The 19,466-nt window shown below is 38.0% G+C and overlaps 2 protein-coding genes and 1 long non-coding RNA gene across 8 annotated transcripts; 2 read left to right on the top strand and 1 right to left on the bottom strand.

Annotated features, from left to right (window-relative positions):
- Positions 1-5,784: 5,784 nt before the first annotated feature.
- On the top strand, positions 5,785-10,663 carry LOC112285229 (bifunctional phosphatase IMPL2, chloroplastic). Its single transcript, XM_024525917.3, has 10 exons — positions 5,785-6,180; positions 6,737-7,069; positions 7,473-7,551; positions 7,965-8,059; positions 8,558-8,607; positions 8,865-8,992; positions 9,208-9,274; positions 9,490-9,579; positions 9,815-9,911; positions 10,276-10,663. The coding sequence occupies exons 1-10, from the start codon at positions 6,057-6,059 to the stop codon at positions 10,374-10,376; spliced, it is 1,164 nt and encodes a 387-aa protein (XP_024381685.1). The 5' UTR covers positions 5,785-6,056; the 3' UTR covers positions 10,377-10,663.
- On the bottom strand, positions 10,613-17,443 carry LOC112285228 (uncharacterized). 6 transcript variants are annotated; one of them, XR_002970634.3, is made up of 9 exons: positions 17,165-17,443; positions 16,450-16,925; positions 15,045-15,994; positions 13,054-14,808; positions 12,687-12,732; positions 12,185-12,303; positions 11,940-12,048; positions 11,651-11,786; positions 11,314-11,454 (listed from the first exon to the last, which is right to left on the bottom strand). XR_002970634.3 is itself a non-coding variant. In XM_024525915.3 (8 exons), the coding sequence occupies exons 2-8, from the start codon at positions 16,625-16,627 to the stop codon at positions 10,757-10,759; spliced, it is 3,855 nt and encodes a 1,284-aa protein (XP_024381683.1). In that variant the 5' UTR covers positions 16,628-16,925; positions 17,165-17,443; the 3' UTR covers positions 10,613-10,756. The 6 variants fall into 6 exon arrangements, 4 of the variants coding, with proteins under 4 accessions (XP_024381683.1, XP_090107886.1, XP_073391342.1 ...); XR_002970633.3 differs by having other exon boundaries at positions 11,940-12,087; XM_024525915.3 differs by lacking the exon at positions 11,651-11,786 and having other exon boundaries at positions 10,613-11,454.
- A 165-nt stretch (positions 17,444-17,608) lies between these two features.
- On the top strand, positions 17,609-19,139 carry LOC149988527 (uncharacterized). The gene is made up of 2 exons (XR_016504119.1): positions 17,609-17,773; positions 18,257-19,139. It is a non-coding gene; the product is annotated as an uncharacterized LOC149988527 (long non-coding RNA).
- Positions 19,140-19,466: the final 327 nt, after the last annotated feature.

Below are 19,466 nucleotides of genomic sequence, written 5' to 3' on the forward strand. Positions count from 1 at the left end.
TAAAGAACATAATATTGGAATTATATTGAGCTCAAAGTGTCCCAACTATCATATTTTAAATAATGAATATTCACATATTGTCAAGGAAACCAAATAAAAGTGGTTCTATTAACAACAATAAGTATATATGTATATAACTATCATTATGATGCTACATATATTTGTTTGTATATTTATTGCCATTGTATATGAATAATTTTGGGAGAGTCGATACATGTGAATGTTTTTTACACCAAGTGCTCTTTTAAGAGTCTTGGTTATGATCCAAGAGGATGTGGGTCCAAATTCTACAGCTACTATGGTGATGATTACATTATCTAATTGTTGCATTATTATTCATTAAGTAATGATTTTCTTCCTTGGATGTGAGATAGAATGCTTGTTGATTGATTCTCCCTCTACAATACATTTTTTTTATCTCCATAAAATGTCAACAACATTTGCCAAAATTTTATTTTTATGACTTTTGTTTATGCACACCACAAAGAATAAGCTCGTTTCTCTAAACACTTCATGTAGTTATATAAATTTCGAACTAAAGAAATAATATTCTATAAAATATGTTATAAAAAAATATTTAACGTAATATATACTAATGTTAATTTAAATCTAATTTATTAAAAAACACACACACACAATGTGTATGCATACTCAATTAGGTCTTTAAATTTACACTAATTAATTACTCCAACAATTGTACCATATAAATTTTCTATTATGTATACCTTACCCCCCCCCCTTCTCTTTCTTTATTTCTCCCTTTGCTAAATTGATTTATTTTGTTTTTTTGTTTGTTTGTTTGTTTGTTTGTTTGTTTTTTTTTTTTTTTTTTTGTAATCACAAAACAAGAGCCCTGAGAAACTTACTAGTACATTAATACTTATAATATTGAATATCTCTAACAAAGAACACAAACATATCCATATTGTTATTTGTGTTATAGTCCATTCTATCACTCCAATTGGGTGGTGGTGGTGGTGGAATTGTTTTCCACAATTCTATACAACTGGATCATTTCTATCATTTATTTCTCAAAAATCATTTAATGGAGCATCTCTCTAACAACAGTCACTCAAGGGACAATAATTTTTCACCATGCTAATGCAATTTCCATTTAATCCCATTGTTAACCTTTTACTAACAGAATCCTCTTTTCATGTCCAACATGAAAACCCCCCAAAAAAATAGATTCCTCACTCACATCGGCAGTGCTATAGAACCCATCAGCCCTAAACAGTTCCTCGCATTTGGCGAATGGATTTCATCCCAAACCCTAAAACCTGGCGCCGAGCGCACTCGTTTCCAGTTTCCACAGACTACGGTTTCCAACTTCAATGAACCCTTGAATAGAATTTTGAGACGCCCCGAGGAGCACACTCCCATGTTTCTTAAGAAAGCAAACCACACACGGAATCCAGGCTGTTGCAACGGCGGCGGGGACGGTGACGAGAAATCCAAGCAAGGAAGCAGCCACATGTAGCAACTGCAGCACCCTATTCTTTGGACCCACGCACGACTATTCTGCAGGCTGGTGAGTCAGGCCCCCATAACCATATCTTCGGCGGATCGCGAAGCTCCAGGGGTTTATTGCCATTTGAGCCCTTCGCTTCAACGCAGCACAACACAACGCCACACATACCTGCAAAGCACGCGACTCTGTGCGTTCACACGGCGCTGTGCATGAAACATGGATGGACACGGTGGCACACACACTATGGGCCACCTAGGATTGACCATAGCCACGTCACAGTCTAGGGGGATTCTTGTAACGCATCCCTTGCCACGTCATTATCTCCCAGCTCAATCTCGGCGTGGGCATTCTCCATCTATTTAACTGCACTTTTCATCCCATTTCTTCCTCCATCCAATGAGTCATCTATTGAAAATTATATCCATCTGTCCATTCTTCTGTTCATTCATTCTATTATTTAGATATTCATCCACGTGTTGACGCATTCATTGAATTTTCATTCATCCCCACTTGTAGGGATTGAGTGGTGTAAGTTGTAACGAGTAGGTATTTAGTTAGGCTTTGATATTAAGGAGGTGTTAGACCCATGATTTGCATATGATATCTTTCAGTTAATTATAATAAATATGAATGTAATTTTGATAGAAGTAGATACATGGTGGTGGTGGTTGATTTTAACAATCATGAACTACTTGTCATGCTTCACCATATTTGGGAGTTACTATTAAGAATGAAATTTACTATACAATGTGTGTATTTAAAATTTAGAATCTCCATTGCTTCTCCATAGGTGGGTGTATATCATTTTTACTTAGTATTAAAATTCATAATCAATGGAGGGTGATAAATTTCTTCTTATTGTACACACAAAACAAATGGGTGCATGTGATTGAATGTAACCATTAACAAGGTATTGGATCAATAGGATTGGGGTTTAACTTTGATTATACACTAACAAATAAATAAGTGGAGGAGAGAGTGTGCCTATGCTGAAAGGCATAAATGGATACATGTTTGGAGCTTCGTAAACATATTATGTCAAATTGTAATGAAAAAGTGAGTAAACTTACATACTTTTGGCTAATATTGTAGTCAAGATTATACCACAGTGATAATAACATTTAAAAAAAACTGGTAACTTTATAATATTCTCATGTTGATTTTGTTCATTTATACATGATTCTGGTTATTACACAAGAGCTTACAAGTGAATAAGAATCATCTTTAATTTTTTTCTGCTTACTATCAAATATTCCCAAGAAAAACAACTATTTTTGCAATGAGTTATTGACAGAGTTTTCTTGGAATTTGATTTACAACAATTTGTAATCACAGCTGAATTTTTCAGCTTGTAATTTCAATAATAGCCACATATTCACTAACTGAACAGTTCGAATCTTAAAACTTGAAAATGTGTTACTTTTGTATTACTGACGTTTTCAAACCCTTTTTGAAAACACTGACTATTTAAAATGTGGTATGCTTGATATAATAATAATAATAATAAATTGATACAGTTTTTTTACCTTTGAAATTATGCCACAAACTCCAGTCAAGGTACATTTGAATTGACATCATTTTTTCTGTAGAGTAGAAAGACTGCAATTATGTGAATTTTTGTGAATCCAACAAGTGACTTAAAGTTTCAATTCATATAGCTATACTTATACTAATAAAAATATATGAATTCCTTTTTTTACCATGAAAAAAAAGATGTAATTCAAAATTCAACTTGAAAGTTTTGTGTTAAAATCATTATGTTAGCTTTGTGGAACAATACAAACCTTGTGAATATTTAACTTGTTCTGTGGTGGTTGTTTTATTGTATTTAAATAAATATTTCTCAAATAAGTAGTTATGTTACATATTTTTAATACTTATATACATACAAACATACATATAATTTCCTTTTAGAGCATATGTTCTTTGTGTATTGTCATTGTTATTAGATTGTCAGCAACTCAAAATGAATAGCAATTGATTTTAATGCATGACATTATAATTCTTGACTACATTTAAAAAAATATTTCCTATACAATTTAAGTATATTTGATTTTATTAGGTTTAAACAAAAACCACTTGAACATAATTTTGTGCAGCATATATATATATTAAGATTACTTTAAACAGGTATATTTTTATTTCTTTTGTTTTTTCAACTTGTAGAGTGTGTTATGATTTGTTTTTTCACAGCACACAAACATTACTTTGCTGCCTCTTGATAATTGCTAAAAATAAAACTGAGTGTGTTTGTTCATATTATGCACATCCAATCTGTTATGGAACTCTTATCTCACCAATAATGGATACAGCAAAGGACAAGAAGATGAAATTAATGATATAAAAAAACTCACACTTTAAATGTGACAAACAATATAAAATCACAAAATCACATCTAAAACAGCACACATGAGGTGCTTTACACATCACTTTACTGGACAACTTTGCACCAAAAAAGCTTGAGCTCAAGGGAAGAAGTTCCTCAAAAGTGATATCAATTTAATTTGCATGAAAGTTCAAAATGATTTCAACCATGTTCAATTTTAAAAATCACCAGATTATAGAACCCTCACTCCAGCAAAGATTTAATTACTTCAATTCAAACCACAGCTAATCCATACCATCTTATTGCTTGATGACAAAAGTTGAGAATCTCTTTGACATGTGATGGGCACCTAGATTTGCAATCTTGGTAATATGACATTAAGTAAAGAGATTGCCTTTTTTTAAGAAACAATTTTGGACCAAAGAGATGGATGGGCAACAAATTCAAAAATTATATATTAGGATGGATCTATCTCAGCCATGTGATAACATGCACAACTTGCCAAAGACCACACAAAATACTAAAACACTAAATCCCAAAGCCCTTACATGTTTCCCATAAAAGAGACACTATTTGTACGTCTTGGACTTCAACAGATCCTCTTGAGATTTTATTGTTTCTTGAGTATTGATGTGGGTGGAATATTTTCCTTTGGGTGCTTTCCACACATGGGGTTGTTAGGACCCACAATTTATATGTTTATTTTTCTTTTGAAGTGCTTCTCCTAGGACAAATTTTTTTGGCATCACCTGGAACACTTTTTAGGTCAAGATACTGAAGCAATCTGGGATCATGAACCCTAATGTAGATCCATTTGTGCAATGAGGCAATGGCCTTATTACTTTAGGGTGAAATGAGTCTGTATCTGTATCAAACATGACATGAAATCTCATGTATTTACAACCTTTTGGAAGCCATTTTAATAACAAGTTGGGAGGGTTTTTATTCTTACTTGTTTTGAGTTGTGGTTGTATGTGACAAATATGTGTGATATGTTTGAGGGAGGTGGAAAAAAATGTATATAAACATTCATCTTGTTCAATGTTTGTGATGGTGGACAATCAATCATTAGGTTGTTTATTTAATCACTCCGAGATATTGGTAAGTACCTTTTACAATTACATGACATTTTATTTTATTATATGTATAGGAATGTTAAATAGACCCATGCATTCCTATACATATAATAAAATATAAAGCATATTAATCCAATATAGCTACTTTGAAGGCCATGTTTTGTTCATAAAGCAATAGGAATCTAATAGTTTCACATTAGATTGATAAGTATATACATATATATGCTATAAATTTGATGATGCTAAAATTCGTAAAATCCTGGATATGTATGTAAATTTGTGATACACCATCGTAAATTTCCATATTAAGATTTTTATAGTACCAAATTAAATTAATATTTTTTAATATATATATTTTTAAGGTAAGCTGTGTGGTTTCTCAAAGGACACCAGCACCAACTTGCCTCTGGAAACGAAGTTGATACCCTCTGAAAGAAATATATATCCGGTTAGTCCAAGTGTATACCTCTCTTAGCCTCAATCTATATCCGGTTATTCCAAGTTCATACCCCCTAAAAAGCAACCGATATCCGGGTAGTCAAAGTTGATACCCACCGAAGACTAGTTCTGAGTCGCCCAAGTTGACTCCTCCTCCGAAGGTCAGTTAGTCAGTGTGTGTGAACTTGTCCACTTTGCTTGGCTGTGAGCAACTGGATGTTTCTGAAAACAAGGGGAGGCAGCATTTAACTTACGTCTGCGATGGCGTTGTCTCTGTGAGGCAGATAGCATGAAGCTATGTGGAAAAAGTCTGAACCATGCTTCTAAGGATTGTTTTATTGGTGTTTTCCCTAAAGCAATAGTAACAGTGCAAATGCCCGTTACTTCCTTTCCAATATGCTTACAGCATATTCCATAATCCACCCGCCATAGCCAGGCGCGTGAGGTTTTGTTTCCCTCTCTGCTTCCGTAACTAACTCATGCTCGTGTTTCTCCTCCATCGTGTATGTCACCATTCTGTGTTTCCAGCGTGTTACCCGTCTCTGCCTCGTGGCGACGGTGTGTTATAACACTGGCCGAGAGGAGTTGCTGATTGAAGGACGTGTTGGAAGCGAGTTCAGTCTATAAGTTTGCTCTGCGTGATTTTTTTTGAAACGAGTGTGCGTTGAGTCTGAGCGGAGCATCAGGACTTCTGTAGATAATTGCTAGAATTCTCGGGGAATCGATCACTTCCCTCGTTACAACGATGTATACCGCGGTCAGAACCATTCGCCGGAAGGCGCTTGTCGGGTTCGCTAGGCAACGGGAGCTTCATGGAGTTTCAGCGCCTCGAGACGGAGTTCGTACCTTGGCTGAAGAATTGTCGTCAGGTGAGAGTGGAGTTGCGTTTTTGTTTACACTTCGGGCTGTTGATGAATCATGTGATCTTGAATTCTTGTTATCTGAGTTGATTAGCTAGTTCACAACAGAGAGATTCGCGTGCTGACGAGCGTGTTCTTAACTACAGAAGAGTCGACGTGCGGGGAGAAACACTTGAAGCCAATTTTGGTAGTGCATTGTAGTGCATGTGTGGAAGAAGATTGTTTAATGGAAGCGTTTATGAGTTTTTGTGCTGTTTGCGTGAGTGATGCTGGCGAAGTTATTCTGTGTCTCGAAGCTTGTGTGTTTGCCTTACTTGAGTCGCTTCATTTAGTACTTACTACTATGTAATAGGAATTCGTCTTATTTGAGAACCATTGGCAGTTATATCATGGTTTAACAAATTGTGTCGATTGTTGAAGACTTCAAGAATCGTCACAATATTTCGTGTGTTATTTAAGTTTGTCATGCTTTTGAGATAATAAATCTTCGACACCTCATTCGCAAAGTTCTAAGTAGGCATACTTTCGAAGTGTTGCCGCTCTTGACTCTGGCTAATTCGAACAGGTGTAAGAGCTTCTTCATCAATCGTTGATGATACGGTGCCTTCTAAGAGATTCTATGTAACCGATGCACCTGGCAAGCCGACAGTATTTCATGCCACGCGACAGCAGGAACGGCTTTCCAGTACTCTTGCTGGTGAAGTGCCAAAGCTGGCACCTGTCACCACTCGTAGCGAACATTCAGCTGCGGTAGCCGTGGACGATGAGAAGGGCTACGAAAGCTCTAGTAGTATGGAGGATTTCGTTGAGGTCGGACACAAGCTTGCAGACGCGGCGCGAGCAATTACTGTCAAATACTTCAGACGTGGCTTTCAAATCATTGATAAGGAAGACTTGAGTCAGTATTCTTCCCCTTAATATCAAAGAGAGTTTTGAAATGCTCATTTTTAGTGCATGCCCAGATTCTGCGGTGTAGAATATGTAAATTTTCCTGTTGTTTTTCAACAAATTGATACTTCCATGTTGGAAATTCGAAAACGGGTCACCTACCAGGAGTGTGTAAGAGCTCCGGGGTTAAATAGCTTTCTCAACTTTTCCATCTCCGTACACTGAATTGATTTCAAATTGGCGAAATTGATCAACATCAGTGACACGTGTCTTCCACATTTTTCTTGATCGCTTTGAACGCGTGCCAACGCAAAATTCAAAATGACACGATTATTGTATTTACCGACGTATCTAAATTAGGGACTTGAACGTGTCCTCTACATTTTTTGCTGAAAAATGTCAATGGTGCGCAGGTCCAGTGACAGTGGCCGATCGAGAAACTGAAGCGGCTATGTGCTCAATCATAACTCGGCACTTTCCGGGTCATGCTATGTAAGTTCTCTCTCGCCGGCTGGTGATTTCTAGGTTAGCTTTCAGTTTCTTTCCTATTCGAATCAAAATCATGGTGTATGTACCACCTTCCATAAATATAGAATGTGATAATAATTGCGCATACCCAAAATCCTCATGTCAAAAATAAAACCAACTACCTAGCAAGTTGTGAGGTGAGGGGAAATTTTATGTACTGCTTTAAGTCTTATATAGTGTGTATAGTGAAGATCCAAGAATTGCCTGACGTGTAGACTGAAGGAACTATAGCAAAGAACACTGAATTCGTGCGATCATAAATCTCAGTGCATGCTTTGTTGGGGGTATTTAAAAAGAGAGTGTGTGTGTGTGAGAGAGAGAGAGAGAGAGAGAGAGAGAGAGAGAGCAGCCTAGAGGCTAATACCAAGATGTGACAGATTTGGAGAGGAAGGAGGCTTGACGATGCCTGAAGGAGGCTCTGATTATGTCTGGGTCTTAGATCCCATTGATGGCACTAAGAGCTTCATCACTGGTGACTACGACATCTTCCTTTTATTGATGTTGTCTACCTTCTTTTTGCACGTTAGCATTGGGGAAAATTTAGATGCTTCACGATGTCGTATTGAAGGCAGCCTGTTCATGGAGTTCCCCTTTATCCGAAGTGACTCACTTTTAAGGAACGAGGAAGTAGGCGAACGAGGCCGATGTGGCGCAGACTTTGATACTATGTGTATTCAGAGCTTGAAAAGATCTTAAGCTTGTCATTTTCGTGTGATCGAAGAGAAGTTGGAGGGAACATCTTGGGAATTGTAGCTAGAGCTCCGAGCATTCTGAAGCGTATAAATCTTCCCTAATGTGCACAGGCTACTGGAAGCATCCTACATAACACAACTCACCAAATAGAATATCTCCTAGAATACTGTAATGCCTCCATCATCACCAACATTTAACTAAAATAATAACAATGAAGGACACGAAGGCTTAAGGGCCTGTAAACAAACCACTGATTTTTCTTCTTATTGGATTGCAGGGAAGCCAGTCTTCGGAACACTCATCTCTCTGCTTCACAAGGGCTCTCCTGTATGTTTTAAACCTACCCTTGTTCTTTTGCACAGAAGTTTTCCATCATCACCCTATTAAATTGAGTGCCTAGAACTGTAACGGCTGTAAATGCTCTTTTTTGAGTATTCCTGTGGCTCACTACCGGAGTGACGCTATCTCTGTAACTCGCCATGTATTAGCAAATTCGTCATTCTGGTTCGATTATTTCGAAATCCATAAATTTACAGTGCACGTTGGTTCACCTGGAGGATGTATTTAAAGTGCTGTAACAACAGGTTCTTGGCATTATTGATCAACCTGTGCTGGGGGAGCGGTGGGTCGGAGTCAAAGGTCAAGCTACTACACTGAATGGCCGCAGGGTTAGGACACGTTCTTCTACGGCGCTGCTCAAAGACGCTTACTTGTGAGCATTTCTTCTGAATACTTTTAGTGCCATGAGATCGTGTGCAAGTCGGGAAAAATATGGATAATTGCGGGATGATAGTTGACGACCTATCCAATTTAGCAGTTTTGGAGACTTTTGTTCAATTTAGTGATGTGCAATAGTGAAACTCATCAGTAACCGTGGTTGATGTTGGTTTATCCATACAGTCATGATTTCATTCTTCTGGTGTACAGGTACACGACAAGTCCCCATATGTTTACTGGACAAACAGAAGATGCTTTCGTGCGCGTTCGGAATGAGGTATCAAATCTCAGTATACTTTAATCCTATCTAATTATGTTCACAATGCAAGTAGCTTGTAGTATTTTTTTTTTTTTTTTTTTTTTTTTTTTTTCTGTTCTTTTTTCTTTTTCTCCCCTCTTTCGGTGGAGCATAATATGTCAGGCACGAACGACTTAGATATAAAGACGATCATAATTGATCTATGCTCAATGGCTTGCATCTTCATTTGGCAGGTGAAAATACCCTTGTATGGCTGTGACTGCTACGCATATGGGCTGCTATCATCCGGTCACGTGGACGTTATAATTGAACATGGATTGAAGGTATGCAGTAGACATCTTTAGAATTGTTATGTTTTCCTCGTGCCACTTCGCACAACCTATGACATTCTGTTCACTTAGAACAAGGGCAATTCTGTACCAGTATTTATTTGATTTGATTTGATTTGATTTGATTTTTTTTTTTTTTTTTTTTTTTTTCCTTCTCAGTATCTGCTTCTTACTTGCTTTCAATATGTTTCTGATGTGAGAGTTTTCTGTCTGCTATTTCACTCAACAGCCATATGATTATTTGGCTTTAGTGCCAGTGGTGGAGGGTGCTGGTGGGACGATTACGAACTGGAGTGGAGAAAGTCTCAAATGGTTACCAGAAATCGGTACATTTTCTTCCCTTCTTGGGATCTGAATGCACGACACAGGGCGGGGATAGTTCAGAGAATTTGACCTCTTTCTAGAACTCAACTTGCTAAAATTGGACTCTTTTTGGAGATATTTCAAAATCAGGCATGTTTATTGCATGTTATACAATCTCCTTGTTTGCATCTTTTGTATCTAATTCGGAGAGATTTGATCTTGTGCACATGTCCCTCAAAATGTTTGAAAATAACTGGGCATGAGTTCTTGCGAAATTGCGATTACCTTATTGTTCGCAATAGTAACATTGTCCTCCATGAAGCTATAATAGGTTTGGATCAGTTTTGTTTATGCCTTCTAATCATAAAATCCCTCTAATTGTGGCAGGAGAGCACAGCATTGGAGTGCTAGCTGCTGGGACCAGAAGTTTACATAAATCAGCTCTTTCCCACTTGATTGGAGTACAACAATCATGTGCAATGACATAAATGGCATTCAACATTTCAAACTATTCAATCTGTGCGGTATAATCTTTTTGCGCAGTAAATTAGTTTGACTAGCACCCTTCTCCAAGTAGACAGTAGTATTAAATCCTCATTGTATTTGCACTTTTTATAGCATAACTGAAGTTTTAACCCAAAAAAAATAAAATAAACCATACGCATTTAGGCAATACTGCAGAATACTTCATGAAGAAATATATTCCAGTACCGACAGTCAAAAATGATAACTAATATCCAGTTTGCAATAAAATTTATGTACATGTTCCTTCTCATTACTAGCAAACAGTTCAGTATTCAAAGTTCAGTGCTCGTCATGCCGATAGAGTTGCGACATTCTCCTGAATTATAGTTCTATGAAACTCCAATCAGATATGTACCCTCCATCCGCTTGGCCATTGTACCAATCCATTGTAGTGTCCAGAGACGTTCCAAATCTGCTGGGCAAGCTCCTCTTGCAATTGGAACCATGACCAAGCTGTGCAACCAAGAAACACCCATACATCCGCTTCAATCAACTTTCCCGATTGCATCAATTGAATGAGATCTTCCACTGACTTGGCAGAGACTCCGTAGAACACGCCCGGCATAACTTCATGAAAATCATCTAAACCAGGAACTTTTGTAAGTACAAAAAATGGGTGGCTCTGCTCTCCTACAGGGCCACCGAAACCTAGGGGTGCCTCGTGAAGAGAGTCTTGCCCTATGGTCTTCGCAACATAATCCCAAGATAAAGGCTTGTTAAGCATAAGGCCACGAACATCTCCATGTTCATGGGCGTGAACAATCAGTATTACACAACCAGAGAACACCGAAGTGCCATCCAAGAGCGGTGATGCAAGAAGTAGAGTGCCTGCTGTAGGGTGGCGAGCGTCCACTTCTGACTTGAAAAGAGTAGGGATTTCCATGCCTGGTTGTTCAGCACTTCCTTCGTAAAGATGAGCCTCTGTCAAAGGAGTTGATAATCCGTTTCTCACATCAGTGGGGATTGTTACTGTAGCAGGAATTTTCATGGGAGAAGGATCCTTTGGTGTGTGATGCAAATCTGCCTTGCTCCTTCCTGTACCTGATAAGCACGACCGTGATCACACATAAGAGATTATGGTTCTGAAACACATCTGTCGCAGCGACCCATTTCGGTTCCCCAGTTCACAAAACGATGATTGGAGACTTCATATACTTCCAACTGCGTTGTGGGCACAACCTCCAACCATTCCCATGCTGTAGAGAACTGAAACAGTACTCTGCAGTGGAAGTCTTACCTAAAGTGAGGGAATTTTTCTTGTTCTGAAAGTGTCCCTTAGACTGAAAAAAGTTGTCTGTAAACCCGGATGCCTAACTGGCAAGGAGAATCCCTGGCTTATACCCACCATTGAGCTCATTGTGACAGTACTAGGCCTGAAAACGATCAGCTTTGTAAGGCTCATATTTCCAGGTAAAGATTACCGGATTTTCACCCGCTGATTAATACGTGTCTCAAACTAACAAGTGTTCTCAAGGCTAAGAAAGATCATTTGTATGGTTTCTCCATACAAATGATTTGAAAAGTACCTGCAACCCTGCATGCTAACTTTGAGGACGCCATTCCATTTGTGGCAATGAAGCGGTAAAGTGATTGTATTTCAGGAGCGCCCTCATAGATCACAGGAGCATGCTTCTTCTGCGCAGGGTAAAGAACAACAGCAGGGTAGGTTTCATCCTGTCAACACGAAAAAGTACAAAGAGATGAGAGACTTGCAGGATGCAAAAGTTAGGTCAGCAAAATATACCAGGCAAGCGATCAGAAATGTACATGCCTGGTCCAGAAGATGCCGTAAGTAATAATCACAATCATTGAGGGTGCAGTCCATTTGCAAAATACTTGGAAGTCCATCATTGCGATGGCTGCTGTTGGCTTCATTTGGTTCTGCTTCCTCTACATCGGAGTCCAAATACACTCAATGGTCAAAACCATTCTACAATTACTCTACTGACTTCCAGTGTACCCAAGTGATCTACATATATTCTCATATCTATGCTTCACTGACAAGCTATCTTTGCTGTTGGAAACTATGAAAAAGTGAAATAATGTCAAGCAGAAAAGGATAGCTTTTGAATGCGAACGCTGCATCAGCAATAGAGCCCTCTTGCGTTCCCAAATAAAGCAGAGTTTGCCCGTGGGATGTCACAAAAAACCATCACTCTGGGCATTCCAAGCGTTTTGCAATGCATCATATGGCTCATGACTTCACCATCTAATATTGTACGGAGCTTGAAGAGGAATCACATAGAATGGGATACATATTTCGCATGGTGTACCTGAATTGCTCGCTTGCAGGTCTGCCACACGTGCGTCTCCCAGATCCTAAGCAAAAAACGATAGTAAAAACTTTGAGAACCAATTTTGTAAAGCCTAGCTGAATTGAACATCTGATAGGCTTGAGTTGAAACGAAGGGTCAACCCATGATTTATGCCAATTTTAGGGCACGATGGAACTTCGTTCAGAGCCGCATGTAGAGAGCAGTGTTTGAATTATAATACTAAACCCTTCCATAAAACCACATCAAAAAGACATAAAAAATCCAGCAAGAACCCCTCCATACATTCAAGATCACGAGCCCCTCTGAATTCCCTAGGCAACACACATACATGCTTACAGGTTGCTGATAAGAGCTACATACGCACCTCGTCATCACAACCATGTACAGATGAGCCCATATTGTAGTTTACAGCTCTGTAAACCTCCCTGACAACAATCTCCATCCGCTTGCAGAACCCACACCATGGGGTTGTAAACAACACTACGACATCCTTCCTCCAGGCTGGGGTCACTGAGTCAGGCGCATCCACTTCACGTTGCTTGCTCTGAGCATCATCTGCGAAGAGATTTGCGTAACGTAATCCAAGAACGTCGTAATCAAACGTAGTAACCGTAAGCCGAGGCACCGAATTATGGTCATGAAAGTCACGGTTCACAAAAGGTGGTTGAGGAACATCCATAATAGGTAATTGAGGTGTCTCTGACCGAACTGTTTCTTCACGGCGACCAGAAAAACATTGATTTATGAACGCAATAAGTGACGACTGAGTTAAAGTTTCAATTATTGGATGAACATAATGAACCTCATCTTTCGGAAATATAACTACTACTGCAGGAGTCTTTGTGGTCATGGCAAGCTTTTCCATCAGCGAGTCATCACCATCTCGAAAGAAGAAAGATATTCTAGGGCTGACATTGCTGGAAAGGACGGAGTTCTTTTGGATCTGTACTATTGCGTGTTGAGCAGACAAATCCTTTGATTCGGCATCTCCAAGTTTATCAGCTTCAGGAAAACTATCACTAACATCAAGTGCTTCACCCAAGTGCACCAGCTGCACATTTCTTGGCATATCAACCTCAGCATTAGCTTTGCAAACTTTATGGTCTCGCTCTGTTTCCTTTCCCGAGCATTCCAAATCCAATCCCAAGGAATCTGCAGGATGTTCGTCATATTCAACAGTCTGATGTCGATCGATACCAAAGAAGTGTTCAAGCGGATGAGTGGATCTTTCAATGTCATCGACTGAAGATTGAACTCCTGCATGATCAGTTCGCAAGTCAAGATCATCGAATCCTACTTCACCATTTCTTGAGCACTCTTCGTTAATCCCGCTAATCCCCACTCGCCCCTTTTCAAGGGTATGCTCATCTGTAGTTTTTCTTGAGCAGTACCTTCCTTGACCCTCATCGTCTGTACCCCTAGTGAAAACCGCTTTCCCTTTTAAATGGTGGTCGAGGTTAGAAGAAGCAACAAGCTCCATATTATCCTCGACCTCATCAATGTTAACAGCAGAATTTTCCTTAACTTCATCACTTGAATGTTTGTCATTTCCAATCGACTCTCCTAAAACCGTGTTCGACAAACTGGTGCCTCGAGAGCTTGTACCTAAGAGAAGATTGAATAAATCAGACGCACTTAGAGTAGCCTTTTGCTTTCGGTGGTTCTCAATAAGATCCTGTAACAGACTATGAGAGTCTTGGTTGTGTGCAACTGCTTTCAGTTCCATTACAAAACCTCCACTTTCACTTTGCATTTTAACGGCCCCCGAGTTAACGCTTTTCAGAAGACTCAAGATATCTGATCTATCCACCGTAAGCGATTGAGAATGCTGGTGTAGGCCCTTTGGAATAGATGCCTCCAAGAACTCCTCGGAACTCATTTCTTTCTCCCATAGTGTTCCCGAAGGTTGCACTGAAGTGGCTTCTTGATTTTCCGGATGGAACTTATTCAAAGTTGCAAAATGAAAAGCTGCACCTCTAGTGGTGACAAGAGCATCCTGACTCGCTCCTCGGACTTCGGGAGAGGCGGAACCCCTATTAATGAAGAGCAGAATGGACGGTTTATCACTTAACAAGGCATAAGAGGCAGATACCTGTTGGTGATATCCCTCCCCTTTCAGCTGCAAAAACAAGACGCCATCAATTATTCAGGTTCACAATTACTCCAAGTAGCTCTACGAGGCTTTGAGTTCTCCCCAAGCGGGATTCGATTTAGAATATGAAAATAAAAATACAAAACAAAACAAAGATCGGGAAAACCTTCAAGACTGAAAAATGGAAGCATACAATCATGACGAGTGTCTTCTCGAGCGTGTTACCACAAGTTTTCAATCCAAGCGAAGTTCGTAATACGAACCTCTGTTACTAGAGACGGAGATACACTAGCAATAAAGTCTCCTACGTCACCTTCGCCCTCATAAACATCAGGCACTCGGAAAGGCTCTTGAACTACTCCCATCAACTTCCATAATGAAGAATCCCCTTGATCGATGAGCCCCGATTCAGCTGCAACTGACTTACTTGAAATTAGGCCGAATTTGATTCTGTAAGGAGTCAATGCATTCATAGCAGCGGCCTGGGTGAAGTTCTCAAACACATTCCTACAGCGTCTCTTTTCAAGCTCCGTGCATTCTATGCAACTAGGGTCAACTCTTGTTCCAATTTTAGTTGCATTTGTGGACATGGTATCAACTGCTGGTAGTATGACCTCTGTCCACGTGTGCAAGCCTATTGTCGCCTCTGACAAATGTGGTGGAGTGTCCAACACCAACTCCTCCAGATCGTCAACTAATTGTGCATTCTTCGACGCGTGAGGACTAGGACTCTTCTCAGCACGAACCGCGTTTTCGTCACCACGTGATTTAGGTCCCAATTCATCATTATGTTTCTCCTTCGAAATGTCAGATAACGGTGTACCTGATAACGGCTGATGTCTCATTTCTTCGTCATCACCAATGCAGAGACCACAGAAATCCAAGAAAAAGAATACTCGATCAGACGATCCAGCAAAGGCTATGACATTCTCAGAGGTTTCTAGACGTTGTACCGGAAAACCGCTCTCGCTAGACCTCATCCCATACCGCACACCCTCTAAAATATGAGAACCTAAGAGCCTTCCCTTGTAAAGGAAAGGAATTTCCTTGTGAAATAGGAAAACGGATGGTGACCGAATTGTTGGCAATGATTTCACTGCAGAGCGATCCAAATTAACATAGACGTATCGATAGTGTAATGCAGTGAACTCGTCAGGGCTGTTCTTCACTAACGTAGATATTTCTCTAATCAGGCTTCTGCCCTCACCACACCCTGCCATGACGAGTCAAAAAGGAATTGCGTCAAAGGAGCATTTGGGATTTCATGTAACAATTAACTCCATGATGTCCTTACGGTTTGAAGACAAAGTAAAATCTCAAAAAACCAGCACGGACATCAAACTTCCGGAAATCACGATTTTTTACAAATGTAAACATTCACATGTAGATGCTCCTCACATGTAGAGATAGATATGATTTGAGTTCCTTGACAATATGTCAAAACAACAATATTACCCTGCATATATCACCACAACCATTGACCATGCTAGTTTAAAGGATCACAAGCCTGATTCAATAGACTTCAGAATTGATGATACGCTGCTTGTTAGTGAACGTTAGGATATTCGAAATTTTCATTACGTGACTTGATAAGAACATATAAACCAAGCCCGTCGTGATGAAACCTTTGGTAATAGAGAAGGAACTCAGAATTCACGAAATACTTACAGGATAACATGACGATGCAGAGAGTGAAGGCGTTGCTATGAATAGACGTGAAATTCTCCTGGGTCAGCCTTTTCCATTGGAACAGTTCCTCATCGGCAGTGCAAACAACTCGTCTAGCTCCGAGTAACCCAACCAAAGTAATTATCATGCACCAAAAAAGGTGCACTTGCCTAGCCATTCAGCCCGTGCAACAATCAAACGCAATCTAAGAACCTGACTCTTGCATATTCTCCTTGAAAATTGGCACCCAAATGCTCTAGATGATGCCCAGATTGGTCTTTGTTCCGGTACCCAAGTAGAGGAACAAATGCCCACTCGAAGAAGTTGAGTTGATACTAACCCCTGCACTCTTCTTCCAAGTGAGGCACTCCTTGCTCTAGAGCACTCAAACAAGCTCACTCCTCAATTTTTCCATGCCTTCACCATTCAGTACTACTTCAATAGAGCTTGCTGCAGCAACCAAAGATAAACACAGGCTGCGTTCACAGACCCACACCCGATAAAGGATCAAGCAAAATGAATTCAGTGTGTTTCACAACACTGCGATTACATTGTCGATTGACTAACAATACGTCTGCATCGGCACATGATAACCGCAATTACGTGCATTTTTCTCAACACAATCTAATCAACAATCGTGAATGGCGTGTACAGTCGGGTGATACAACAAAAACAGCCTCCAATTTCGTAATGCCCGAGCCTTTTTAACACTGACCTGCTACTTTTCGGCAGTAACTGAGCTTCCATAAGGAAGCAAAAACACAGTTAATAAAATTTCACATCCGCAAATCAATACACTCGTTTGGAGCTTCAAAAGCCGAATAAAAAACTGTTCCGTGAATCATCTGGTGGGGGAATCTCAGATCCGAAAGAGAGTCACAAAACTAACGAATTCACCACATTTCGCTTCGATGGAACCCGCAGAATCTTCAGCAAATTGAGCGGAAAACTGTGACTTCAAAACCCTAAAACCCCTATTCTCACCTTCTCTCTCACACACTCACATACACCCTCTATCGATATATATATATATATATATTATTATTATCTGATGATAGATGGATGATTTGTTCATTTTGGATGATTGTGTATATTCATTCATTCATTTGGGTGGGCATTTTTATTAAGATAGTTGTGTCCATTAAAACTATTTATTGCCTCCCTTTTTTTTTAAGCAATTTGGGAGGCTTTGTTTGTAGCATGCCTTGAATATTTTTTTAAAGAAATTTGGGAGGCTTTGTTTGTAACATGCCTTGAATATTTAGGGGAATGTTAAATAGACTCATGCTTTTACTAAATCGACCCATCTTTGATGAAGAATATGGTAATCATAATGAATGTGGTTGGTTTTTATTTGTTGCAAATCCAATAGTGGAAAAATGAATCTACAAGTCATTATTTTTTTCATGATGGTTATGATGGGTAGGTCAATTTAGTAAAAACTTGAGTCTATTTAACATTCCCCAATATTTTTGCCTCACATTTTGCATGCAGTCAATATTTGGTGTTAAGGGTTTCAGGTTTAGAACCCTAAAAGTTGTAGTTGACATGGTGGGTCAATATATATTTTGTTTAAGATTATATAATATATTGAAAACAATGTGGTAATTTTTTGAACTTCACTCTTTTTTTCTTTCTTTTTTTTAATTACTTGTTTTTAATCTGAACATGAGAACATGTGAAAAAATGATATATGAAAATGTTTAATTTTTAATGCATTTTACACAACACAATACTACAGATGCTTTCATATGGTTTTTGTTGTCACTTTTTAAAAGACAAAGTTTAATGTCATTGTGTTGTGTAGGACTCATTGAAGCTTGACATGCATCCATAAAAGTTCTTAAATCCTACCAAAATATGTAAAAGTTGAATCTGTAAGTTTTTCTTGTTGTTCGTTTGTTTTCTTTTTTTCTTTTTTTAATACTTGAATTTACATTATATATATATTATATATATATATATATATATATGTAAACTTTTATATTTTAAAAAAAAATGTATGAGACATGGGAAAGAGAGAAATCTCTCTCTCTCTCTCTCTCTCTCTCTCTATATATATATATATATTTATATATTTCACAATTTATTTTTTAAAATGTTAATAATGTGACTGCTTTTTCAAAGTAATTCTTAATGTGTACCTCACTTCCATAATTTGTAAGTATTCATTTTCAAGCATAAGTTGTCTATAACAATAACTTTTTACTAATTATGTTTGTTTTCAAATCAAATGATGTAGTTTAAAAATCATGCTTGTACTTCGACGTGCTTCAATTCTTATAAGCCATAGAAATCTGATGATTTGATTTTAATAAAAAATTAATATTTGTATAAAAAAATATTCAAATTTTAGTTTGCAATACTATTTTTTTTAGGTACAAGTCATACTTTCTAGAAAATTCACAAATCCAAATAATAAATATTCACTGTATATTTATAGATGTATAGTTTATTGTTTTTTCTGTAATATCTATAGATGTATATATTTCTATGTTCAATATCAATCTTTTTCATTTTTGTCTATGAATACATACAAGGTTTGTGAAAGATTGAAGTAATGTCTAAAACATATATTGAATATTTTTTTACATCAGGAAGTTTCCGAATACTAAAGAAAATATAGAACTCTAAATTCCAAAGACATACTTTTACTCATCAAATAAAAAAATAAATTAGTCGTTAAGTAACTGCTACAATTTGTGATGAGATATTATAGTTTCAAGAATACATATTTTATTTTATTGTTATATTGTTATAAAAACTAATATTTCCGTTCATTACTATTCTACATAATTCAAATGAGTTCTTATTTTGATTTTTTGCAACTTTTTTATTACCGAAAAAAACAATTATCCATGAAAATTGGTATGTGCACCATTTCACAAACTTTTCCTTTTACGACCTCACAGCTTATTCATGTATGAGGCATAGATCAAAGTGTAAAAACTTTGGGAAATTATGACCGTCAAATTATTTTTTAAATTATTATTTTTTAAATTATTATTTTTTATATA

This window comes from Physcomitrium patens, chromosome 7 (assembly GCF_059467195.1).
Source record: "Physcomitrium patens ecotype Gransden chromosome 7, ASM5946719v1, whole genome shotgun sequence".
NCBI lineage: Eukaryota > Viridiplantae > Streptophyta > Bryopsida > Funariales > Funariaceae > Physcomitrium > Physcomitrium patens.